Source organism: Macaca thibetana, chromosome 2 (genome assembly GCF_024542745.1).
Source record: "Macaca thibetana thibetana isolate TM-01 chromosome 2, ASM2454274v1, whole genome shotgun sequence".
NCBI classification, from domain to species: Eukaryota; Metazoa; Chordata; class Mammalia; order Primates; family Cercopithecidae; genus Macaca; species Macaca thibetana.
This window is the reverse complement of record NC_065579.1, coordinates 87,706,070-87,731,362: the sequence shown is the minus strand read 5'-3', so window position 1 is coordinate 87,731,362 and position 25,293 is coordinate 87,706,070. Positions and strand designations below refer to the sequence as shown.

Genomic DNA, 25,293 nt, shown 5'->3' with positions numbered 1-25,293 from the left:
ACAAAAATTAGCCAGGCGTGATGGTACTTGCCTGTAATCCCAGCTACTCGGAGGCTGAGGCAGGAGAATCACTTGAACCTGAGGGGCGGAGGTTACAGTGAGCCGAGATCACGCCACTGCACTCCATCCTGGGCAACAGGGCGAGACTCTGTCTAACAACAAAAGAGATTTTGGAAAACACTTTATTAATGAAGAGTTTCTCACAAAGTGATTTTTTGGGGGAGAATTTTTACAATTGCATTGGAATATTAGGGTGCTCCTTTTTCTCCTGTTCTAAATTCAGAGACTAAGCACAGAATTTTTATTACATGCTGATTAATTAATGTGTATAATCAGATTTTAACTATATTTAGTGAATATTAATATTCAGGTACAAATCAAGCCCTTTATAATTAAACATACACATTCAAAGCATTTTTTTAAAATATTAAAACATTAAACTGCTATTCTGATCTGCTCTAAGTCAAACAGCATTTTTTCGGTCAGGTGTCTGGGAGCTAGATGCAAGATAACAAAATCTGGTCTCTGCCTCAGGGAACATGAAATCTGTTTGGGGAAGCCAGAGCAAAAATAAAGGTTTCAATAGCCAGCTCTCACTAACTGCCATTGGAAATCCACCACACATCCTCCAGGAAGCCTTTCTACACCCCCAGTGCCCTCAGGAGCTTCTCAAGGCAGGCCCTTCCCAGAGCTCAGTGTGCCCCTCAGCTCACAGGAGATGCTCCCTACACGCTGCAGAAAAGTCCAGTGCTTGCAGCGCAGGCCTCAGCAGCAGATTCGGGCTCTAATCTCAGTCCGCTGATTCCTCATTGTGGAGCCTGAGCAGGCGAAGTTACTAAACTTCTCTGTGTGTCAGCCTCCCAGGCTCATTGCTTCAGGCCGCAGTTAGCAGTTAGGCTGTGTGAATAGGAGAGTGGGGATCGGAACTATGGATCTTAAAGTGGGGCAGAGTTTGGATGAGCTGTCCACCCTTCCTATAGCTAGGAGGAAGATGATGGAGGCATGTCAACTGGGATAGCCATCCTGGGTCAGTGCTGATTCTGACACTTCAGAACATCGAGTCAGTCTGACCTGCGAGTGAGCCTTGATTGACCGCTTAGAAACTATTAGCACCTTGGACAAGCTACTTTCTTTCAGACCTGGTTGCCTCATATCTCCAATGGGAAAAGTGGTACTTAACTTGCAGATAGTGGTGAATCAAAAGTAGTATATGTGAAGTACTTACACATTGCAGAGCATTCAGCCATCATCCCATCCTACTTCTGCCTTTTACATAGTCTAATGTGAACGCTCAATCATTTCTCTATGAGAGTCAGTTTTAATAGGCTACATAGTAAGTGGCATTCGATTTTTAAAATGTCAACTTTGTATCTATCACCATGCTGCTTACCATTTGTATGTCACACTGTTTGAATGTCAGACCTGGTTTGTTTTTCTTTTCTCCAGATGGTATGTTACTTATGGTCATGAACTGATTTGGAAGAACAGGGAGCCTCTAGTGAAAATCTGGCATGAAATAAGGACTAATGGCCCCAAAAAAGGAGGTGGCTCTAAGTAAAACTGGGGTTGGACAGTAGTGATGCATCTGGTCCATGACGCCTGAGAGCCCCAGAGCACCGGCCCCAGAGTGACCACGGCTATGCTCCCGCCTGGAAGATGCCAGCATCTGGCCTCCCAGTGTTTTCAGCTGCGCCCCCCCAGTCCGTCTTTTTAGAAAGTGAATGATGATAAAGTTGTGAAATAAAGGTTTCTATCTAGTTTGTAAGCAGATGTGTGCGTTCTCTCTTTAAGGGGCGGACACGGCTCTGGCATTTTGCTTTGGTCATTGCATTGACATCATTTGAGCCAGGACCTGGGGAGAGTGCATGCTGAAAGGCCTGATCAGAACATGAAGCCGCTGGTGCCTGTCTGTGGACCCTCCAGCGCCTCTGCTTAGCCTTCACTCTTCCTCACCTACCCCTTCCCTGGGTTGGCTGCAAGTAAAAGTCAAGAGTATCCCCTCTCTGGCATGATCTGAAATAACAGCTGCAGTATTTTCTCAGTTTTCCCAGGAAAGGTAGTGTTTTCTGGCAGTGAGTGGCACATACAAAAAGCTATTTTCAGGTTTTGCTTTCTAGGTTCAATTTGTAGATACATTAAGAGGTGGAAGGAAGTGATTTGGGTAAATTCAGACTTGAAGCTGAGCCGAATTTTATCTTCGGTTTGAAAGTATGTTCTAATTGAAGCGTCTTACTGAAATAGATAGTAGTGGTTGTCATCACAGCCTCACTGTCGGGGAATTCATGTTACCCTCGTGATTGAGAATGACATCTAGGAAACGCAGTTTGAGAGTTTGTTCTTCTTGGAGTTACAGGATAATTTTTAGTCTTTTCATGGCCTCAAAATGTTATGCCAAGTCTTGCACCTTTGTCCTGGGAGGAGTGAAGGCCCTGATATCAGCCTCATGTGGCCGATCTGACTCAGGTTGTGTGCCATGGGGCGATGGGAATGGCAGCTTTGGAAAAGGAGTGGGAGTGGTGCCCACCTCGCCAGGTAGGTGAGAACTACATGGGAGCACGCGCCCAGCACATAGAAATTGTCCAGTATTTGGCAGTCCTTCATATCCTGCTTCCATCAGGCTGGATTTCTACTGTGATGGACAGTTACTCTTCGCAGGCACAGGATTCTGTTCTAAACTCGTATCACTTCTAGGGGAGAGAGTTATCTTAACCCAGCCATCATTTTGCCAATGAGGAAACAGGGCACACGTGATGTAGGGGCAGTGTCCAAGGCCACACTGCTTTGCTCTGACATCCGCTAACAACTCTGCGACAGATGAGTTAAGATGCATTTTCCAGAGATAGGATAGGAGGCTGAGTTCATAGGGACATTCCCTCTAGAATCCAACGTTAATTGACATCATGCTTTGGGCAGACCAGGCAAAGAGGCAATGAAGATGTTTCTCTGTCCCTGCTTTGTGACTGGGAAAAAGAACTCCCTGTAGCACCTCCTGGTCCATAAAACCCCTCGATGCTGGAACCTCTGTGCGTGGCCTGGGGAGGCCAGAGCCTGGCTGTGGCCAGAAAAGCCTTGCTATCCACAGCCCCCCCTCCTGATTGCCCACGAGGGAGCTTCACTTTCTCTTCTTGGCTTCTCTGGGGACCTGCGATCACTGCCTTCAAGGCCATGCACTCACTGGCCCGTGGGCCTCTTGGGCTGTGCTGCCACCTCCAGCATCTGAAGTGTGGGGCACCTAGGAACGTGCCGTGGCTGCTGTCTCCCTCATTCCACACACCTCTTGAGTGGGTGCACTTCCTGTAGCCTCAGTTATCTGTGAGGATTCTGAGCTCCAGACCCACAGAATCTCTTTGTATTCTTAGTAAATGTGTCTACTGCAACACATGCATGGTTCCAGGTGCTGGGACCACCCTCCACCTTGCACAGGCCCCTCAAATAGCACTCGGCTTAAGGAGTGACGTGAGCGATCAGTGAAGTCTGAAACCCGGAGCCGTTCGAGATCTCCCTCTCTCGCCTCGTATTTCTAGAATCCAGCCCCTCAGCGCTCCCAGTGCCTGTGCCTCCATGGTGGTCCTCACCTCTTAGTCCCTGGACTGTTGAGCCTGTTCGTCCATCTGGTCTCCAAAGCGTCCCTGTGCTTCTCCATATGCCTGCCAGAGTGCTAACAACACGTCTGTCATTCCTTTGTTGTCACCTGTGAAAAACTTTTATTTATTTGAAACAGGGTCTCTCTCTCTCTCATCCAGGCTGGAGTTCAGTGGTGCAATCATAGCTCACTGTAGCCTTGAAGTCCTGGGCTCAAGCCTCAGCCTCCAAGTAGCGGGCACTACAGGCACAGGCCTGGCTAATTTTTACAAGTTTTTTGTAGAGACAGGGTCTCACTATGTTTTCCAAGCAGGTCTCAAACTCCTGGGTTCGTGCAGTCCTCCTGCCTCAGCCTCCCAAAGTGCTGGGATTCCAGGCATGAGCCACCCGCATCCAGCAATATGAAAAACAAATTCCTTAGTGTGGCTGCCAAGACCCTCCATGATCTGCTACCTCAGCTGAACCCTCCTCCCTGTGACCTACATTCCCACCTGGCCCAACCACCCTCCCTCAAAACAGGTGGCAAGTCCAGCCTTCCCCAGCGCGCCTCCCTCTCATTCTGACCTGGCTTCGTCAGTTCAATTACACTTACTTCCGTCCGTCACTACCACACTAAACCTCCTGAAGGCACCCTGAATTATTCCTAGCACATAGTAAGTGCTCTTTGACTGTTGTTGGATCAGTGAAGTAATAAAAAGAGCTGTTCTCTTTTCCTGCGAGATGGAGAATTTTAGTGCCAAGCGCCATCTGCCAGGCTGGCTAACCCAGGGCTGTGGCGCACAGTCCACAAAGGCAGTTCACTCTTACGTGGGCCTGTGTGTCATCTTCCAGGGTCTCCCCCTACACGTGGCGCCTTGCCTGCTGCCTGCTGAGCCACGGCCTGGCCTGCTCAGCTGACCTGCTGCCACTTCTGGGCAGCTGTCATGTCACTTTGCTACAACTTCAAGCTAAGGCAGGTAGTGTTTTGGGAGATGAATCTGTTTTCTGACTGGCCAGGGATGTACTGCAGGCGCAGACTGGATACCTTCCAAGTACAATCTTGAAATGGAGCTCTGGGTAATTAATGCTGTCTCAGTAGTGTTATTAGTAATTGGCTTGCAGTGTATACCGAGAGCACGTTCAAATATTCAGAAAGGCTTTTGTGGGTGGTCAGGGAGTTGTTTGAGGCCGTGTCCTGCATTGAACAGACCTGCCTTTACGCTGGAGGATCCCCCAACAGCTCTGTCTGAACACAGCCATGCATGCGCAGGAGGAAAGGAACTTGATAGTTTAGTGGCCAGTTCTGTGGCCCCTTTATCAAACTAAAGCCTTTGCAATGGCCATGCTTTAAAATTAGGAATTTCAGAACCTAGGACAAGGTCGATTGGTGGCTAATGCCAATTCTAATGAAAAGTGGATTGGTTGTCACAAATGTAGACTAGCATCGTAAAGGCAAATAGGCGGCGACTCACAGGCTGACTGAAACACGTGTTCTCCAGGAAGCAGGGTCCCGAGTCTTTCCTGACACCCTCATTGCTGCACCTTGCCCCTGTACTCGCGGAGTCCCTGAGGTGCAGCCTGGCACAAATGCAGCAGTTGCCGGGCGTCCCGAGGCCACGTGGAGAACCCCCCAGCTGGCGGACTGCGCCCGCCTGCGACCATCCGGCCGTCGGCCTCTGCGAAGCCGGGGCCATTTATAAGATGACACTGAGGGAACTTTGGATTCAATTCGGAGGTATTCTTCGAGATGGACACTTGTAAATGACTGTAGGCGGTTTCCGGTGCCCCCTGGCGACAGTGCAGCCTTTCCCCCGTCCCCGCTCCCTCCAGCTCCAGCCGTGCGCAACCGGCCCCGGCCAAGTGGGGCTGCCGCGAGTGCGCCCCCTCCCGGGACGCCCACCCCCGTGCCGGGGGACGGCGCTGCGGCGGCGCGAGGCGGGCCGCGGGGGCGGGGACGCTGGGCGCAGGAGGCGCGGCCGGGAGCGCCGCGCGCCGGGAGCGGGGCGGCGGGCGCCGGGGCTGGCATGGCGTGGCCCTGCATCAGCCGCCTGTGCTGCCTGGCGCGGCGCTGGAACCAGCTGGACCGCTCCGACGTAGCGGTGCCGCTGACCCTTCACGGTTACTCGGACCTCGACAGCGAGGAGCCGGGCCCGGGCGGCGCCGCCTCGCGCAGGGGCCAGCCTGCCGCGGGCGCCCGGGATCCCGGTCGGGACGTGCCGCTCACTCAATACCAGCGGGACTTCGGCTTGTGGACGACGCACGCCGGGCCCAAGGATCCGCAGCCGGGGCGCGGACCGGGGGCGGGAGGCCGCAGGAGCAAATCCTCCGCGCAGTCCTCCGCGCCACCTGCGCCCGGCGCCCGCGGGGTCTACGTGCTGCCCATCGGCGACGCGGACGCGACTGGAGCAGCGACCACGTCGTACAGGTATGGGCTGGGTAGGGGCCGCAGCGAGTCCCCACCTTGTGGTGGGAGGACGCGGAGGCCCGGAGCCAGCGGGATGGGGTGGGCGGGAGAGCGGAGGCTCCTGGAGCCCGAATCCCACGCGACCTCGGAGCTGCCGGCGGCCTCAGAGGTCACCCGCTTTGGTCCGTGGGCACTGCAGGCGTCGCCTTCGCTGCTGCGTGCCCGGACTCATTGCTCGAGCACCTCCGTGCCGGGAGCGTGCAGCCGCCCTCCTGGGGGCAGCCGTCAGAATGGCCTGCCTTCAGCCGAGTTGGAATCGGCCTCCCTTTAACTCCCACCGCCGGGCCTAGCAGTGCGAGGCGTGCGCGCAGGCCAAGTCCCCCAGCTGCCTCCGGTCACTGCCTTCTGTGGAGGCGTTGGTGGTGAGGACCGAGCGCAGGGTCCCGAGTGGGTGAGCCCTTCAGCGTCCCACTGTGACAGGGGCTGCTGACTTGGCTTTCAGGAAGGGCGGGTCTGCGGGCCCTCTGCGCCTCCCAGCCCAGCTCTGCTCCTACCGAGGGCTGTCTCCCTTTTCCCCTCTTATTACAAAAGTAATTCATACTGTAGAAAAATGGGAAAGTACAGACATTACAACAAAATAATTATCTCCTTAATCCCTCCCCAGATGAGTTCTTTCTACTTCGTAACGTGCATTTGGTGCATATGCCCTGATATATTTTTACATGGTTAGAGTCTTACTGTACACTTTTTTCACCAGTTGTAGAAGTCTGTTCGTGTTACTAGATGTTCTGCAACATGAATTTTAATAAACGTGCAGTATTTTATCCTATGGATATGCCTGTATATCTTAAAGTTTTATCTACTTCCTTACCATTGACTATTTAGGGTGTTTCTAATGTGGGGCTATTAAAAGCACTACCTTTCCTTTGGTGCAGCTATTTCACTAGTAGGGATTTTCCCTATAGGTATCCAAAAGGTAATGGGGGAGCTCAGGAGTGTAAGATACGTGGAGACATTGTACAACAACCCCCTTGTCCTGCTGATGTAGGGAACTGGTTAATTATAGCACAGCCATGGAATGGGATACTGAAGCCCAGCGGATCTTAAATATACGCATACCAAAAAAGCAAGGTGCACAGCAGCACGTAGGCTATTTGTGTTTTAAAAAGGGGTATTAATACACACACATATGCTCAAATAAGCACAAGATGCCTCTGATGGATGTCTGAGGAGATGGTACCATTAGGGAGAGGAACTTGATGGGGACTGCCAGGGGTGGAAGGAGGCTTTTCACTCTGCTCTTTTGAACCATTGCTTTTTTTCCCCTTGTAACACGACCATGTATTACCTATCTTTTTAACTTTTTTTTTTTTTTTTTTGAGACAGAGTCTCGCTCTGTCACCCAGGCTGGAGTGCGGTGGTGCAATCTTGGCTCACTGCAATGTCTTCCTCCCTGGTTCCAGCAATTCTCCTGCCTCAGCCTCCCGAGTAGCTCGGATTACAGGCTTGTGCCACCATGCCCAGCTAATTTTTATTTATTTTTATTTTTGATCTTTTTCTTTCTTGAGACGGAGTCTCACTCTGTCGCCCAGGCTGGAATGCAGTGGTATGATCTCGGCTCACTGCAACCTCCGCCTCCCAGGTTCAAGCAATTCTCCTGCCTCAGCCCCTGAGTAGCTGGGATTATAGGTGCGCACCATCACGCCCGGCTAATTTTTTATATTTTTAGTAGAGACGGGGTTTCAATATATTGGTCAGGCTGGTCTCGAACTCCTGACCTCGTGATCCACCTGCCTCAGCCTCCCAAAGTGCTGGGATTATAGTCATGAGCCACCGTGCCTGGCTGAGGGACTGCTTCTAAAAGCTAAGCCAGCCAGGCATGGTGGCTCACACCTGTAATCCCAGCACTTTGGGAAGCTTAGGTGGGAGGATCACTTGAGCCCAGGAGTTCAAGACCAGTCTGGGCAACATAGTGAGACCCTACCTCTACAAAAAATAGAAAATTAGCTGGGCGTGGTGGTGCCTGCCTGTGGTCCCAGTTGATTGGGAGGCTGAGGTGGGAGGATCCCTCAAGCCTGCAAGGTCAAGCCTACAGTGAGCAGTGTTTGTGCCACTGCAATCCACCTGGGCAACAGAGCAAGACCTTGTCTCAAATAAATAAAAGCTAAGCCTATGCTAGAACATCCCTAGTAAAGAGGAGCCCAGCGCCGTGCAAATCAGCTCGCTTCACGGTCAGACTGCTGTAACTAACAGAAAGCGCTTCCTTGCTGAAGCCGCCGCCCTGCAAGCTCCACCCCTTGCCCTGCTCTGGTGCCTAGAACTTCAGCCACTGGAATGCGCTGCACTCCCAGGACCTCTGGCCTTCCAGACTCTCCGCCATTCAGGCTTCTCCAGCTGGCTAGGGCCTGAGCACTGCGGCTCGGTGTTGCCCACTCCAGCTTTAGCAGCTCAGCTTGAGGACATGTCAGGGAATGCAAGACCCACCCTGCAACCACTGTCCCCCAGCGAGTTCCTTACAAAGTGAGGACCTATGAGGGAGCCTCCTCCTGGGGACATGGAATGTTCTTTGTGTCTTGATAATGGTGGTGGTACCCAAGTGGATACATTTTTCAAAAGTCATCCAGCTGTACGTTTTTAATGGATGAATTGTATGGTTTGGAAATAATGCCTTGATATGGTTGGGGTTTTTGGGGGGGGGTTTTGTTGTTGCCCAGGCTGGAGTGCAGCGGCATGATCTCAGTTCACTGCAGCCTCAACCTCCCAGGCTCAAGTGATTTTCCCACCTCAGCCTCCTGAGTAGCTGAGACCACAGGCGGGCACTACACCTGTTTTTTTGTTTTTTGTTTTTTTAAGAGATGGGGTCTGTGTTGCCTGGGCTGGTCTCAAATTCCTGGGCTCAAGTGATCCTCCTGCCTCAGCCTCCCAAAGTGCTGGAATTAAAGGCATCAGCCACTGTGCCCAGCTTGGTTTTTAAAACTAATAAAATTGGGGGGATAAAGTTCATACCTTTTGGCTCTTTAATTCCACAGGTAGGAATTTATCCCAAAGAAATGATGATATGAACAAAGATTTAGCAGTAAGGATGCTTATCACAGAAGTTATTATTATGTTTTATTTAAAAGTTAAAAAGAGGCCGAGTGCGGTGGCTCAGGCCTGTAATCCCAGCACTTTGGGAGGCTGAGGCGGACAGATCACAAGTTCGAGACTAGCCTGGCCAACATAGTGAAACCCCGTCTCTACTAAAAATTAGCTGGGTGTGGTGGCAGGCACCTGTAATCCCAGCTACTCAGGAGGCTGAGGCAGGAGAATCGCTTGAACCTGGGAGGCAGAGGTTGCAGTGAGCAGAGATTGCGCCACTGCACTCCAGGCAGGGAACAGTGCAAGACTCTGTCTCAAAAAAAAAAAAAAAAAAAAAAAAGCGGGGGGCCAGGTGTGGTGGCTCATAGCTGTAATCCCAGCACTTTGGGAGGCTGAGGTAGGTGGATCACAAGGTCAGGAGTTCGAGACCAACCTGACCAACATGGTGAAACCCCATCTCTACTATAAATACAAAAAATTAGCTGGACGTGGTGGCACGCACCTGTAATCCCAGCTACTCGGGAGGCTGAAGCGGGAGAATCCCTTGAACCCAGGAGGCAGAGGTTGCAGTGAGCCGAGACAGAGCTACTGTACTCCAGCCTAGGCAACAGAGCAAGACTCTGTCCCCACCCCCCTAAAAAAAAAAAAAAGCAGTACCTCATCTGTGTGGAACATATGGTTAGTGAATGTCCTGCCAGGCTCTCCCAGCTCTGGTGACGGTAAAGGTGCTAGCTGTCACCTTCTCTGCTTTAACGCACACCAGGCTCAGCACTCCCTCAGGTTAGCCCTGAGGCCTTCATGTAGTGCTTGCTGTCCCCATTCTACAGATGAGGAAACTGAGTGGCTGGCACAGCTCTGAATGGCAGAGAAGGGAGTGGAACCCATGTGACTTGCCCCAGAGATCAAACTTGTAGCCCCCAAGGGTTTTCATCCCTTAAGAGCTGCCTCCTTGGAGTCATTTGCTTTCTTGAACTGTGTCCTCAGGCCAGCTATGGAAAAGCCTTGACAGACAGGAGTCAGGGCTTGTTGGAGTTCTTACCTCCTGGTGTGTAAATAATTCAAGTGAGTCAGCCTCTTTTTTTTTTTTTGAGACAGAGTCTCACTCTGTCACCAGGCTGGAGTGCAATGGCGCTATCTTAGCTCACTGTAACCTCTGCCTGCCGGGTTCAAGCAATTCTCCTGTCTCAGCCTCTGGAGTATCTAGGACTACAGGCGCGCACTACCACACCCAGCTAATTTTTGTATTTTTATTATTTATTTATTTAGTTTTGAGATGGAGTCTCACTCTGTCGCCCAGGCTGGAGTGCAGTGGCAGCGATCTCGGCTCACTGCAAGCTCCACCTCCTGGGTTCATGCCATTCTCCTGCCTCAGCCTCCCGAGTAGCTGGGACTACAGGTGCCTGCTGCCATGCCTGGCTAATTTTTATGGATTTTTTTTTTTTACTAGAGACAGGGTTTCACCACCTTAGCCAGGATGGTCTCCATCTCCTGACCTCGTGATCTGCCCGCCTTGGCCTTCCATAGTGCTCTGATTACAGGCATGAGCCACTGTGCCTGGCCTAATTTTTGTATTTTTAGTAGAGACGGGGTTTCACCATGTTGGCCAGGATGGTCTCGATCTCTTGACCTCATGATCCTCCTGCCTTGCCCTCCCATAGTGCTGGGATTACAAGAGTGAGCCACCGCACCTGGCCGGGTCAGCCTTTCTGACCCTTTCTTCATCCAAAAAGCAGGAATAGCAAGAGCTTGGCTGCCCGGACCCCTGCCCCCAATTTGGACAGAAACACAGGATCACTGTTGAACTTGACCCCCCCAGCGCCATGCCAGCGGGCCTCTGGGACCCCCACCCTCCAGCTCTGGGACCTGGCACAAGCCACTCCATCTAGCTTTGTCTTGCAAGATGCACATCATCTAAGCAAACTTTTAAGAAATTCAGAAAGCCAAGGAAACGAACGGAGCCAGGAATCCTGAAGATGTGAGGCCACTCCTAACTCAAGGTTCTTGAGGGTTACCCAGGATCCCCAGGCCTCAACTTCTTCACCCCTGCAGGGCCTGCCTTGCTGGCTTCTGGTCTGCATGTGAGTTGATCTGCCTTGCTTGCCTGGCCACATGGGCACAGCAGGTCCTACCCACAGCCAGCCTGGCTCCTTCCACCTGACAGGCTCCCTCCGAATTCTCTCCAGCACCTCTGGCCCAGGTGCTAGCCCTGCCCACTTCTGGAAAACAGTCCTTGCTCTCTGGTGGCTTCCTTCCTTCTTTCCTTCCTTCCGTCCTTCCTCCCTTCCTCCCTTCCTCCCTTCCTCCCTCCCTCCCTTCCTTCCGTCCGTCCTTCCTTCCTTCCTTCCGTCCTTCCTTCCTTGGCGGGGCAATTAGAGGGCTGATCGTTCAAGTTCCACAAGACTCGGCCCCACTTTACTGAGTGCCCGGGATACAAAGACTCACAATGACCTCAGGCACATGGGACAGCAGCCCCACTTTTCAGAAGAAACTGAGGCTCAGGGAAGTTGAGCAATTTGTCTGAAACCATATTGGGCTGAGAACCCAGGCCTCCCAATCCTCCTTCCGGGGCTGATGCTGGGACATGCTTGAGCATTGTGAGGGGGGCATCGCAGGCAGGGGGCCTGTATTTCTTATTGGTCTTCTTGGCCTGAGCATTAGTCTGTTTTCTTTCTCTCCAGGCAGTCACCGGGTCCTGCCGATTCCATTAAGATCCCCTCTCCCATCTGGACTCCAGCCCTGACTCCCTCCTCTGGCGGCCCCCAGGATTGCTGTAGTCTGTGGCTCTGGTCACTTCCTGCTCTGGCACCCCTGCAGCCACCTCAGGGCAGCAGGCTCAGGATGCCAGAGCCAGGGCTCAGCATGGGCACGCGAAGTGTTTTGGGGACAGAAGGGCGCGCCCAGGGGAGGACCTGCTTCCCCAGGAGAAACAGGGCAGCAGATGGTTTAGGCAGCTGGTCTTTAGAACCTCACAGCCTCGGGAGTGAAAATTACCTGATGGGGCCCCGGCCCAGCTCTCCTCCTGGCACCCCAGTGCTGGCCATGGACACAGCCATTCCCTGCCCACACAGCCTGCCCAGTGGTGCCCCAGCTGTGCAGCTGCCAAGGAGAAAGGCAGCTTTGTTGACCACAGGGCCTGAAGCCAAACCCCGGCAGAGTCCAGCCTGGGCAGGAGCAATCCCGCGCTCATGTGGGTGCCGGGCCCAGCTAGCTGGACACTTCCACCTTGGTCAGGTGCTCCCGGGACACAAGGACTTCTGCCTTCTGAGCTCCCCGTCTTACAGAGCAGTGGGTAGGATTAAAGGAGGTCCCTTGTGTTCAGAGCAATGGAAGCACTGTCTTTTCATGGAGAAAAGCTGCTCCCAGGACACGGAGCCAGCGGCGCCAGCCTCATCCTCTCCCTCCAGGGGCCGCCTTCCCCCATCACACCACCCTCCCCGCCACAGGCTGAGCAGGAGCACATGATCCACTCCCTCCCTCCACCATGCACGGAGCTGTGCAAAGGCCAGGCCACCTTGGAGTCTTTTGAGATAGTCACTGCGATCCATTCTTCTGCATGAGTTAATGAGACAAAGTATAAAAAACTAAGTTCTGAGCCTTATTTTTCTCTTCAGTCTTAAACGGGTCTGGTGAGCCAGGGCTGTGCCTGGTGCTGGGGGCATTTCCTCTACAGGTATAAGTGGCCACCATGACCTGGGTCTCTTGGAGCAGCCTGGCTCTGGAGGAGCAGGCGTGGGAGAATTGCAGGGGTGCAGGGAGAGCACCGGGGCTGGGCATCTCCAAGACCCAGCAGTACCAGGTGCTGGCGCGTTCTGGATGAGACGCAGGTGCTGAATGAGCTCTGCCCTGAGCCTGCGCTCGCCTGCAGTGTGAGAATAAACTTCCTTTCCTACTTCCTTAGGGGCTGGGGTGAGCCCAGATTTCCCAGTGCATCACTGAGGTGAGGGGCCGGGCGGCCACACACCTGCTTTTTCCCGGAGCTGGGCCTGCGCGGGAGTGCGCTTGCCTTGCCAGTTCTGTTTTTGGGAAGAGGATAAGGACCGCCTGGAGCTGAGGGTCTCAGCAGTGGGCAGGGCTGTGCATGGGGCAGAGCAGCAGCCCCTGGGGAGTCGGGTAAAGGGATGGCTGCCCCTGTGCAAGATTGTGACCGTGTTCTCTGTTCCAGACAGGAATTCCAGGCTTGGACTGGAGTGAAGCCCTCAAGATCCACAAAGGCAAAACCAGCCCGAGTCATCACAACCCACACTTCGGGATGGGACAGCAGCCCTGGGGCCGGCTTCCAGGTCAGCCTGAAGCTGGTGCAGCAGAGGTGTGGGTATAGAAGCCTCTTTACCTGGGTAGGGATTAGAAGCCAGATTTTCATGGTGTAAAATTGAATTATGACCAGGGACAGCAATGCCAACCAGATGTCGTGAACAAAAACCCAAGGTACTCCTTCATCATTAGCCAGCTGGGTGGCCCTCTAGTGTTGGCCTCTCTGGTGAGCAGGGTCTCTGCATCCTAAATCCCCGTCTTACCCTTGGCCCGAGTATCGGAGCATTTATGTAAGAGGAAAGAGGCGATGGGAGGGAGTGGGGCACCTCGGCTCCCCGATTCCCAGGTGGTTCAGGGAGCAGAATGGAAGGTCCATGTGCCACTGAGCCACTAATGCCATGACGCCTACGGCTCACGGTGAGCAAGTCCCCTCTGACCCTTCGGGTCTCGACTCCTAGAGGATGGGAGGGGATTTTTTCCTGGAGCTGGGGGGTAGGGAGGTAAGGAAAAGTCCCGCTGATATGTGGCCACACTCCATTTTTCAGGTCCCAGAGGTGAGGAAGAAGTTCACTCCTAACCCCTCCGCCATCTTTCAGGCCTCAGCTCCCCGGATTCTCAACGTGTGACTGCCTGCACCGTGACACCGTGGCTGCTGACAGGAGAGGGCTGGGGAGCGGCCTCAGGACCCACTACCGTGGGGCTGGGCGAGAGCATGGCATGGGCCCCTCCAGGAGGGCACAGCCCCTCTCAAAGCTGTCACCAGGGCTGAGGTGCTGGTGCGGGGCAGATGCACCGATGGACTTGGCACACCCAGCTCAGCTCAGCCTCAAGCGTCCTCTTGAGAAGCCTGTGGAAGGCTCCCGCGTTCGTAACTGCCATCTGGCCATCTCTGGGTTTTGAAATCAGAGGAGCCTGAGGAGCAAGTCAGTTGGGAACCGAATTGGTCCATGGAAGCTAAGGAATGTGGACACATCCGGCCCTTGAAAGAACCAGTTATGTCCACTTTTGGTGGATTTCCCAGGATGCATGAGCACTTGATTAATTTTATAACCTATGGTGAGACCCTTGGCTCTTCCTACAAATGGCCCCTGCAGTTGAAGCTGTAGGAATCTTGGGCCATCACCTGCATGACTCATGGTGATGCTGAGTATCCAGGAGGAAATTTCTGGAAGAAACAGACTGTCAGTCACGGACTTCCACTTCACAGACCTCCTTATGGCCAAGATGAGCCTCATGTTTTAACAAAACATTTCTTGGGATTGAATGAATCACATTTACGTTGTGGTAGGTGTCTAAAGACTGAATCTACATTTTATTACTAATTATTTCCCCCCCTAACATAAGGATGACGAGAAGGACACTACCGTACACACTGGCTAAGAACGGGGACTGTTTTTGGGAAGGTGGCATTGTCTCATTCCCTGAAATACCTTAAAATGTCATCGACACCAACCCTTCCCCTTCTGTCTACCCTGCTCACATGTACAGTGACAGGGAACTCACCACCTTTTGAAGAGGCAGTTCATTTTCTTTGCAAAGCTCTCTCCTAACTTTCTCCGTCAGTTCCAGCCAGCATGGCCACATGGGTCACGCCTGGTCCCTTTGCACAGCAGCCCTTCACACATTTGAAGGGTCTACATCCCTTTTTAAAGCTTAGAGGCACAAGCTCAGGACAGTCTTCAGTAAGGAAATTTGTGGATTTCCCTTTGGATCTTTCTTCCTCTCCGGCCCACAAGTGGCTCTAGTCTGACGAGCATTTAAGCTGCAGATGGTGGCACTCCACTCGGGTCTCAGAGCCACCAGATGTGCAGGTGGGACAGTGGTTCCAGCTCAGGCTGCCTGTCAGCGTCCCTTCCAGGTGCTAGCCCTGGCAGGCATAGCCCTCCCCTCATGCCAGCAAAGGAAATGCTCTTGGTGAGAGGCTCACTTTAAAGAAGTCCAAACCGTGTGCTTATCCAAGGGGTTCTGCTATTTCAGACTTCACGGCTTGCATGTTTGATTTTTCTAAGAGAAAAGAGGCTGCCTGCTGGGTGTCTGTGGAAATGAGATTAAACTGTACAATCTCAGTTTTACTAAAATGCAAAAATGTACAGTTTCAATTTCTTAAATTGTAAACACGAGTTTTCTCATGCTTGCTTTCTCCGGTCTCTTGGTGCTAAGGACTTCAGTGGGGCCCAGCTGCCTCCATACCTCAGAGGCCTGTTGATCCTGAGCACTTCTTGCTGTGTGGGCTGCAGGGCACGTGTTAGGTGCAGCCCATAGAACCCACCCTGTCACCCACCCTCACCCAGGCGCCTCGGGTAAAGGGGCTCTCTGAAGCTCCTCAGGCTCTAATCCTGGCTTCTCCACTCGCTACCTGTGAGCAACTGGGGTTCTGTTTCTTTACCCGAAAAGCGAGGACGCTACCAGCTACATTTTGTAACTTGCTGAGAATATCCGTGTTTATGGGTGGGGTGCTCAGTACAGGAAATAACTGAGACACAGGTGTTAGGATTATTCTTTCCTGCCTTAGTCCCCCCTCCTCACTTTCCCTGGAGCCAGCTCTATTCCCACCTGCTGCTCCCAGCGTCCTCTAGCTTGATGCCCTGTGCTCACAGCCCCTCACCACCCCCTGGCCAATGTCACCCTGCACAGCACCTGGGATGCTCGTTTGTTCTTTTCCTATAATGGGCTGGCCAGCTCTGCTGCGCCTCAGCCAGGACCAACCAGGCCTGCCCCTTGCTGGCAGTGCTGCTGGGATAGCCGCAGCGGAGGCCTCACCACACCAGACAGGCCTGACTGCAAGGCAAACAAATGGGCAAGAGCCCCTGCAGTGCACAGCATACAGCCTTTCACAAACACCAACTCCAGTGCTCCTCTGAGGGCGCACCATCCTCATCACCAAGACGGTCTCGCTTTGTCGCCCAGGCTGCAGTGGTGTGATCACTGCTCACTGCAGCCTCAACCTCCTGGGCTCAAGCGATCCTCCCACCTCTGCTGCCCGAGTAGCTGGGACCACAGGGGCATGCCACCACCATGCCTGGCTTTTTTTTTCCCCCCCCTGTTGCCCAGGCTGGAGTGCAGCGGCACAATCTCGGCTCACTGCAACCTCTGCCCCCCCCACATTCAAGCGATATTCTCCCACCTCAGCCTCCCGAGTAGCTGGGATTACAGGCGCCCACCACCACGCCCAGCTAATTTTTGTAGAGACAGGGCTTCACCATGTTGGCCGGGCTGGTCTTGAACTCCTGACCTCAGATGTTCCGCCCACCTCGGCCTCCCAAAGTGCTGGGATTACAGGCATTCAGCTACCATACCCGGCCATTTTTTATTATTTTTGTAAATTTTGTAGAAACAGGGTCTCCCTATGGTTGCCCAGGCTGGCCGTGAACTCCTGGGCTCAAGCAATCCTCCTGCCTCAGCCTCCACAAAGCACTGGGATTGCAGGTGTGAACCACGGCACCCAGCCTGGCCTCTTTATTTATGAGCAGATGTGGGTTCTGATGAAACTCCTTCCCACTCACTTAGGTCTAATAAGGCCTAACATGTTCAGCAAGTGATCCAAGAGCAACTGAGACAAGTCTCAACCACGTGGCCCCAACTCCTACCTATCTCACACACACGTATAATACGCATAGCAGACAGACGGACAGGCACTGAGAGATGTCAGCAGTGATTATCTTTCAGAGGGGGAATTATGAGGAGCTTTTAAAACACATTTTTTATGCTTGCTAAAGTTTCTATAAATGTTTTTGTAATAATTCTGTAAAGAAAAAGTTTTTAAAAATAAAAAGCAAGCCGGGCATGGTGGCTCATGCCTGTAATCCCAGCACTTTGGGAAGCTGAGGCGGGCAGATCACTTGAGGTCAGGAGTTTGAGACCAGCCTGGCCAACATGGTAAAACCCTATCTCTACTAAAAATACAAAAATTAGCCAGACGTGCTCGTTTGAACCCAGGGTGCGGAGGTTGCAATGAGCTGAGATCACGCCACTGCACCCAGCCTGGGTGGGAGAGCAGCTTCCGTGTTTTTTTTTTTTTTTTTTTTTTTTTTTTTTTGAGATGGAGTCTTGTTCCTGTCGCCCAGGCTGGATGCAGTGCAATGGCACGATCTTGGCTCACTGCAACCTCCGCCTCCCAGGTTCAAGCGATTCTCCTGCCTCAGTCTCCCGAGTAGCTGGGATTACAGGCGCCCGCCACCATGCCCGGCTAATTTTTATATTTTTAGTATAGACGGGGTTTCACCATGTTGGCCAGGATGGTCTCGATCTCCTGACCTTGTGATCTGCCCACCTCGGCCTCCCAAAGTGCTGGGATTACAGGCATAAGCCACCATACCCGGCCCAGACTGTCTCAAAATAAGTAAAAAGCAGTTTAACCTGTTAGCAAATTCTAGACAAAAGAAAATGTTAAGTTTATTTCACGACCCGAGCTGCCACTGCAGGAGGTGCCTCAAGCAGCCGCGGGCTGCGCTGTGACGCTCTGCAGGCGGAAAGTCCTAAAGGTCCTTCCACAAGTCAAGGTGGTTTGCAGGCATTTACATCAAGGTTTTGCCTCTCTGTGCTCCATGGTACACAACTCCAGGACTCAGGCCACATTCCCAAAAGCAGCTTTTGAGAAAAGCCAGGCCCTGCAGCCCACCCGACAGATGGAAGAACCTCCCCTTTGAACAGGGTCAAGATGAAGCCTCAACCCCAGCTCTGTTGGCCCGATTCACACAGGGCTCCTTCAATCAATAACCTGGAGTCCAAGTCATTCAAGGTACTGTCTGTGGCACTGATCCGAGCCTGCTGTGTCGCTCTGCCAAAACCTTGGCTGAGACAATAAACATTTATGAAGGTGAGCCTAGGCACACCCCTAACTCTCAGCCGCCAGACTCTTCGACTCTCCATTCTGACTCTCAGCGAAGTCTGGTCCCCAGAAAGTTACATACTTGGACTGTATCATAATGCCTTTGAAGAACCAAAGATTTCAAAATCGTTCAGCTCTGATGTTTCTGGATTTTTCATTATTTTTGAGCCATATGCTAGCAGATGGTCACAGCATAAGGACCGTGTCATAGGAGTAACTTCTTTCAGACCTCAACACCATCCAACTTTACCCTGCCAGGTAACCTGGTATGTTTCTTTGTTAGACACCAGGAGCTGATTCTCTCTTTGCCTTGGCTTTAAGAAAGCTCTGAGCTCATTTATGCAGTTTTCTTCTGCCCCAAGCCGTCAGAAATAATTATGTCCATTTCCAATTTTTTTTAGACTTTTATGTAACTGTAATCCTTTATCTTGTATGGTTGCAACATTTTTTTTTTTTTTTTTTTTTTTTTGGCAAGAAAGAGAGGAATTAATTTAAACATACCAGTAAGAATCTACACTGTCACCTCATCCCAGTACAAGGAGAACCCTGCCTGAGTACCACGCTTCAAACTCAGAAACACCCACCACAAATACCAAAAGATTTATTGTAGACAATTTTGTTACACAATTATACACATTATGATACACATTTGAAACATTAACACACATGGAGACTGCTAAATCATTTAATATTTCTTTTGCAAAAAGATAATTTCTTTAGGCTGTCATACCTGTAATAAACAAATCTGTTCTCGTTTGGATCAGATCTTTCTCCCTCCATCCTGGAGACCACACAGTTCACTTTGCTGAAGCAATCTATCCAGTTCACACACAGACTATTCAAGCCTTATATACTCAACTGCTAAGCCAGTGCATGCCCTATGCCCTACTGAGAGTAGATTCCTTCTGCACTTGCAGTCCTCAAGATGCTGAATTAATTTTTGAGACGGTCTCACTCTGTCACCAGGGGTGGAGGGCAGTGGTACAATCTTGGCTCACTGCAACCTCTGCCTCCTGGGTTCAAGTGGTTCTCCTGCCTCAGCCTCCTGAGTAGCTGGGATTACAGGCACACACCACTATGCCCGGCTAACTTTTATTATTAGTAGAGATGGGGTTTCACCATGTTGGTCGGGCTGGTCTCGAACTCCTGACCTCAGGTGACCCACCCACCTCGACCTTCCAGAGTGCTGGGATTACAGGCATTAGCCACTGTGACCGGCCCAGATGCTCAACTTCAAAGGCAGAGTTTATTCAGTCACTCCCTGCCTTATCTTCCTGACTCAAACATCTACAGGACCCATGAAAACAGGAATTATGTTGCTTGGGTAAGTTTCTCTGACTCTGACTCACTGACTCTGAGCACACTCAGGGAGAAGGGCCTGAGGCACACGGCCTGGCCCGGGGCCTTTACAAACACTGCAGAAACATTGGCTGACAAATGGTTGCCGATTCTTCTTGAGCAGAACAGGAAACGGATTTCTGACTGAGCATGTGTTCTCTGTTCTGCCTTCCACATAGGCCGTGTTAGGAAGTCTGAGATGGGACGCTTCCAATGGACCCGGCCACCGCTTGCCTTCCTTCTCCTGCCTGCCGCCCCCTCCCATCGAGGGGTCCTCTGCTTGTGGACACAGCCTAATCTCACTGCTTCCGGGCACTGGCATCCCTGTTTCTGGGCACGGGCAGTTACTTCTCCAACTTTAAGGCACTCACTGGTACTTCTTTTAAATACTTTTCTTCTTGGGAAAAACTCCTTAACGGAGAAGAGGATACACAACCCACGGATAGGACAGACCACCCCAGAAGAGCCTGCCGGGGGCTGTTCCCCACTGGCCACTCAGCACGGGGTCAGTAGCAGAAGTTCCTGCAGACCATGCAGATGGCATGGAGCCTGCAATCTGCTTCGCACACAGTGTAACACTGCTACGCTTCTGCCAAATGTCCGGGGCTGGTGCACGCTGTCTATTCCTAGCATAGTGACAGTTTCCTTGGTTATAATCAAAGCTCTTCCCAACTCCCATTGGGACCTCTCCGTCTCTTGCCACTGCTTTGACAATGGTTCTAGTAATGCTCCTGTGCTCAAAAAAGGAATTCTGCTCAGTCTGCCGTCTCTCAGGCCTTCCTGGTTCTTTGCTCTAGGTATGGCCTCTTCCTATAGCTGACTCACTTGGGCTCAGAGTACAGCCCCTTCACACCAAGGCCAGGGAGGGGAGAGAACCACTTGCTGAAGGCTGAAGCCCAATCTTTCTTCAGGATAACTGCTGGAGCTACTGGTAACTCCAGCCCACAAGATAGTTCAAATCTCTAGCCTGCCACTCCTTTTCTATCTCCTGGGGAGGTGGGCCCAAGGAGCCCCCATGAGCGCACTCAGGGAGAAGGGCCTGAGGCACATGGCCTGGCCCAAGTCTCATGGGGCCTTTACAGAGACTGCAGAAACGCTGACCGACAAAGCACGTATCCACTGACAGCCTCACTCCACACTGAGGAAACAAACTCCTGTCCAATGGATTTCATCTGGAGTGGAGCATGCTGGTGGCACGCGGGAACAGGAGCGGCAATGGTTGGGTAGCCATGACATCCCGAGGCGCACTGGAAACCACCTCCTTCCCGAGCAGCAGGGTCCTCAGTTACAGCTTCGCTGCGCCTTCAAAGCCTGCTTCTCCAGGGCACCTCACTCCGCTCACTGGTCCTCATTCAATATTCCCATGTGTTTGTTTGTGAGGAAATCCAGAAAAGGAATGTTGCAAATGGCCTGGTGAATATTACTCACTGTAATTTCTTTGGGAATCCTGGTCCAAAAAACAAAGGGTGTTACCAGGTGAAATTCTCTCACACGTATCTCATCATTCATTACCTTAACTCACCACAGGGAATATCCCAGGCAGAGGCCCCCTGGAGAGGGCTCCTGAGCCACAGACATAGCTTAGGGCCACTCTGGGGTGGGGACTGCCTTCCTAGTCATAGGCATGAGAAGGATGTCAACAAGTTGGTTGAATGATTAGGAAAAAAGATTCTGAGAACTGAGAAAAGAGAAAGAAAACAAAGTGGATGGCAGAACGGAATGACACATTTGTGAGTGAGTCTCAGCAGACCAAAAGCTGAGTCAAAGCACCACAAAACTCTGGGACTGCATTTCCCATCTCCTGGAAAGATGAGAGATGGAGTCACGCCAGGCCAGGCGTGATGTTAATCGTTCCATCAAAAGCACCCAAGTCACTCTACCCCTCCAGAACAGGGAGCACAGAGGTGAGCAGGAGCCACAGGAGGCCCCTGGCTCACTTGTGGGTCCAAGCAGGACAGCGGGCAGCAGGACCGGAACTCTTGGTTCACCTCCTTTTCTCTAAAGACGTCTATGTTGTCTGATATATTCCTGTGAAGCTTCATCTAATATTCCTCTGATTTAGGCCCTTCATGTCCTCAGGCACTTTGCTACAATTTTATAAATTTGTGACAGCCTTTAGCATAACGCAATAAAATAATATTCGTTTCCTCTGAAAGAAAAGCAGATGTGGCCTATCTACCATTCTTTCAGGGCCTAGGAAAAGACTGAAACTCAGTGTCTCAATCAAACACAATGAGAGTCAGCAAAGAGCAGTGGCAAGCCCGGGAGCCTCAGAGCCAGTGAGACCTGAGTCGGAAGTCCAGGTCGCCACTGTATTTTCTGGGAAAGCTGGGTAAGATCACCTTTCAAAGCCCGGTTTCCTGATTTTTAAAAAGGGAATAATAGTTCTGCAATGAAAAACAAGTAAGGTAATACATGCAGTGCTTGGCCCTCATGTCTGACATGTAACGGACACTGTTACCTTTAATTGCAAAGCTAATATTTATTCAGCCCTGTAATAAAACAGAGTCCTAGGTGTCTGTGAAGTAATGAGGAGGAGGATATAAACCTCTGAGCAAAGCTGAGTGAGCTTTCACAACCGAGGTTCTCTAAAAATGACAGAGCAGACCCTTGAGTTCATCTGTCTCTAAGAGTGTCCTAAGCACTCTCTCCACCTCCTACTGGATTGATGTAAGTATAAAACACCTTCATGGGTAATTCAACTGTTAGGAAAGAGGTATAAGCCTCACACCACGGACTGCAGAGATAGTAATACCTGTTGTGAGAAGCTGTCTGGTATCCAACTGCCAAAGCCTGTCTCAGGATATCATTCACCAGCTGTTCTGTAGCCTACAATGGAAGGTGCTGTTATTCTTCAAATGGCCATCTGCTTGCTGGCAAGAAGGGACGCATCTAACCCCATCCCTTTCCCCAAATGTCTGAAACAACTGCACCTAGGGATTGAAAAGTCCTTAAGAAAAAATTAAAGGTCTCAATAACAGACGATAGTGATAAAGGCCATGTTTCCGGGAAATTATGAATTGGAGTGATTTTCATTAATCAGACATTATTCTACTGATTGATTTATTTATTGAGAGATGGAGTCTCACTCTGTTCCTCAGGCTGCAGTGCAGTGGCACGATCTCGGCTCACTGCAACCTCCGCCTCCTGGGTTCAAGCGATTCTCCTGTCTCAGCCTCCCAAGTAGCTTGGATTACTAGGCGAGCACCACCAAGTCCGGCTAATGTTTTATTTTTAGTAGAGATGGGGTTTCACCATGTTGGCCAGGTTGGTCTCAAACTCCTGATTTCAAGGGATCCGCCCGCCTCGGCCTCCCAAAGTGCTGAGATTACAGGCATGAGCCACCGCGCCCAGCCCTAGACATTGTATTTAAGGAAAGCAGTTGTTACTGAGGTATCCCTATTCTTGGGGAGGATCCACAAGGAAAGGAACTCCTGAGCTAGGATCAGGCTGGGGAAGGAGGCTGCGGCATTTTCATCCCCTTGCCAGGGTCAGGACAGTTGGGCTGTTTGCTGTTGTGACATGTACGGAAAATCGTAGGCTTTGTCTCTGCCACCTCCTGAAGCAACGAGTGCACTGACCACCGCCCCCCAGAATGTCTTAGGAGGCACCTGAAACCACGTGGAAAAATATCTTCAGAGCGACATGAGTACTCAGAGGAAATATAACTTAGTCCATTTAAAAATCAGAAGAAAAAAAACAAAAAGAGAGAAGCCCAAATAAGATGAGAAATTTTTTTTTTTTTTTGAGATGGAGTCTCGCTCTGTCGCCCGGGCTGGAGTATAGTGGCCGGATCTCAGCTCACTGCAAGCTCCGCCTCCCAGGTTCACGCCATTTTCCTGGGTTCACGCCATTCTCCTGCCTCAGCCTCCCGAGTAGCTGGGATTACAGGCGCCCGCCACCTCGCCCAGCTAGTTTTTTGTATTTTTTAGTAGAGACGGGGTTTCACCGTATTAGCAAGGATGGTCTCGATCTCCTGACCTCGTGATCCACCCGTCTCGGCCTCCCAAAGTGCTGGGATTACAGGCTTGAGCCACCGCGCCCGGCCAAGATGAGAAATTTTAAAGCATGTTATCTTTGTTCCTTTTCTGTCCTTGCCCCTTACTCCAAACCTCCTGGGATGCAACCACCATTCCTGGCTGGCAGCCCCTGGAAGCACCCACCTTCAGGATCATGTCCTCCACCACGGACGCATACACGTTCCTGTGGAGCGCCACGGGCTGCAGGGTGATCCCAATCTGGAAAAGCAGAAGACAGCCGTTTGTTCGTATCGCTGCTTTAAAAACGGCCTCTCTCCAAACAAGCATAACTCCCTGACACCCAAAGAGATGCCTGGTTGGAAGAAGGACTCTGCAAACATGCTGGGCAAAATTCACTGGAAAGGAACACGGAATATGACATCTAGACGAATGTTATCTTGTTTTTCCACATTTCTGGCTGATTTCTAAAATTTGACTATAATCCTACTTTAACTCTCAAATCTCCTTCGTGGAAGAACCTGGTTGGGATCTGCCATGAGCTCTGATAAGCGAACACCACTCTGGAAGGTCTGGAATCAAGACTCCAGTGTCCTGTTTGCACTTGGAAACTGCATCTTGCCCATTTTTCATGGCAGCCAATGAAAGCACAGTGTCTTTCACCTCAGGCCCTGAGCAACTGACAGATGCTGAAGAGCTGTTAGGCTCCAGCAGGGTGGATAAGTACCTCTCTCCTGTATAATAAGGTAGGTGCATGCCATCTGCACCACAGGCCGGGCACTCAGGACCTATCAACACATCAGGGGAGGATTTTGCACTGACGTGCAACTCAAATATGACACGCCTCATGAGGGAAAGGTGCTTCTACTGAGGCAGATGAGAAAAAATGAGATGAAGAGTAATCAACCGTTTCTATCTAGCCAGCTTTGCTTCAAGTCTGCATTCAACAAGCAACCTTTTCACGTGTAATTAGTGTTTCTGCCCAAGGGCTCTGATGCAGGAAGATGGGAGCCCAGAGAGCGCACCTGGGTCAACCAGGCAGAAGGAAGTCAAGCATTTACACCACCAGAAGAGTGCGGGTCTGAGTCTGGGTCTGTGAGGCTGAACATCTGGGTCTGGGTCTGTGAGGCTGAACGTCTGAATGTCCAGCTCTGAGTCTGTTCTGCTGCATGAACTATTAACACCACAACCCCTACCTTCTGTGTGACATCCCCAATAAATTCAGACCCTGGGGTTGGTGGCAGGTAGAACTTGACCTCCTCTTGTTTCTCTTCCTGCTCCTTCTTGATGTTTATCTTTACTGGCTCAGAGAGGCTGAGGATGTCCACCTCCTCCTCATTCTCGGGTTCCCTTTTCTGGAACTGCTGCAGGTCCTCCAGTTTGCGGCAGAGGTTGTCCGCAGAGGAGAACGATGATGGGCACTCTAAATGAAAGCGAGCAGTGTTAAGACAGCTGTGGGGCCAACGGAAGAGGAGTTTCCATCTCCAAGGGACCCATGGTCTGAGGAAGGGGGAAAAGCATCAGCGGAGCTGACCTTCTTTCCAGTTCTAACATTCTATGGATCTATAATAATGACAACTAGTAATTCATGAGGGAGAAAGGCACAAAGACAGGCATCTTGTGTGTGATCTATGTAAAGCAACTGCCATCTAAGACAAAAGAGTACAGAATTCTCACTTTTACCACCAAATACCAGGCCACCCCCCTCCCTCTGAGTATTAAGGACCGACCTGATTTTTCTACATCTCAAATTTGGAAAATTTAGAAATGCAGAGTGAAGAAAATAAAAAGAATCACCCCTATTCTCACTGCTCAGAGAGCAGGACTGTTAACATTTCAATGTATATTATGGGTCC

At 51.3% G+C, this 25,293-nt stretch overlaps 3 protein-coding genes across 12 annotated transcripts in view; 2 read left to right on the top strand and 1 right to left on the bottom strand.

Moving 5' to 3' along the window:
* The window catches only part of PARL (presenilin associated rhomboid like), a 231,691-nt gene extending 229,926 nt beyond the window's left edge, over positions 1-1,765 (top strand). The window contains exon 11 of the mRNA XM_050780194.1: positions 1,447-1,765. Within this exon, the coding sequence (XP_050636151.1) occupies positions 1,447-1,558 (112 nt within the window). The 3' untranslated portion in view covers positions 1,559-1,765. The remainder of the gene's footprint in view (positions 1-1,446) is intronic.
* A 3,734-nt stretch (positions 1,766-5,499) lies between these two features.
* On the top strand, positions 5,500-18,584 carry MAP6D1 (MAP6 domain containing 1). Of its 3 annotated transcripts, none has more exons than XM_050780201.1 (3): positions 5,500-5,986; positions 13,206-13,323; positions 13,891-18,584. In XM_050780201.1, the coding sequence occupies exons 1-3, from the start codon at positions 5,586-5,588 to the stop codon at positions 13,918-13,920; spliced, it is 549 nt and encodes a 182-aa protein (XP_050636158.1). In that variant the 5' UTR covers positions 5,500-5,585; the 3' UTR covers positions 13,921-18,584. The 3 variants fall into 3 exon arrangements, with proteins under 3 accessions (XP_050636158.1, XP_050636156.1, XP_050636157.1); XM_050780199.1 differs by having other exon boundaries at positions 13,840-18,584; XM_050780200.1 differs by having other exon boundaries at positions 13,206-13,351; positions 13,840-18,584.
* Positions 18,585-19,875: 1,291 nt separating this feature from the next.
* Positions 19,876-25,293, bottom strand: part of LOC126948402 (kelch-like protein 24) — a 172,850-nt gene continuing 167,432 nt past the window's right edge. For all 8 annotated transcript variants that reach the window (XM_050780153.1, XM_050780155.1, XM_050780154.1 and 5 more), the window contains 4 exons: positions 24,634-24,860; positions 23,624-23,698; positions 22,216-22,289; positions 19,876-20,907 (listed from right to left, as the gene is read on the bottom strand). In XM_050780153.1, coding sequence (XP_050636110.1) covers positions 20,799-20,907; positions 22,216-22,289; positions 23,624-23,698; positions 24,634-24,860 — 485 coding nt within the window. In that variant the 3' untranslated portion in view covers positions 19,876-20,798. The remainder of the gene's footprint in view (positions 20,908-22,215; positions 22,290-23,623; positions 23,699-24,633; positions 24,861-25,293) is intronic.

Excerpts from the sequence above, each read along its gene's own strand:
- MAP6D1 (XM_050780199.1), top strand. The coding sequence starts at position 5,586 with ATGGCGTGGCCCTGCATCAGCCGCCTGTGCTGCCTGGCGCGGCGCTGG. Across the intron at positions 5,987-13,205 it reads GCAGCGACCACGTCGTACAG|ACAGGAATTCCAGGCTTGGA; the intron begins GTATGGGCTGGG and ends TCTCTGTTCCAG. Across the intron at positions 13,324-13,839 it reads GCCCTGGGGCCGGCTTCCAG|GTCCCAGAGGTGAGGAAGAA; the intron begins GTCAGCCTGAAG and ends TCCATTTTTCAG.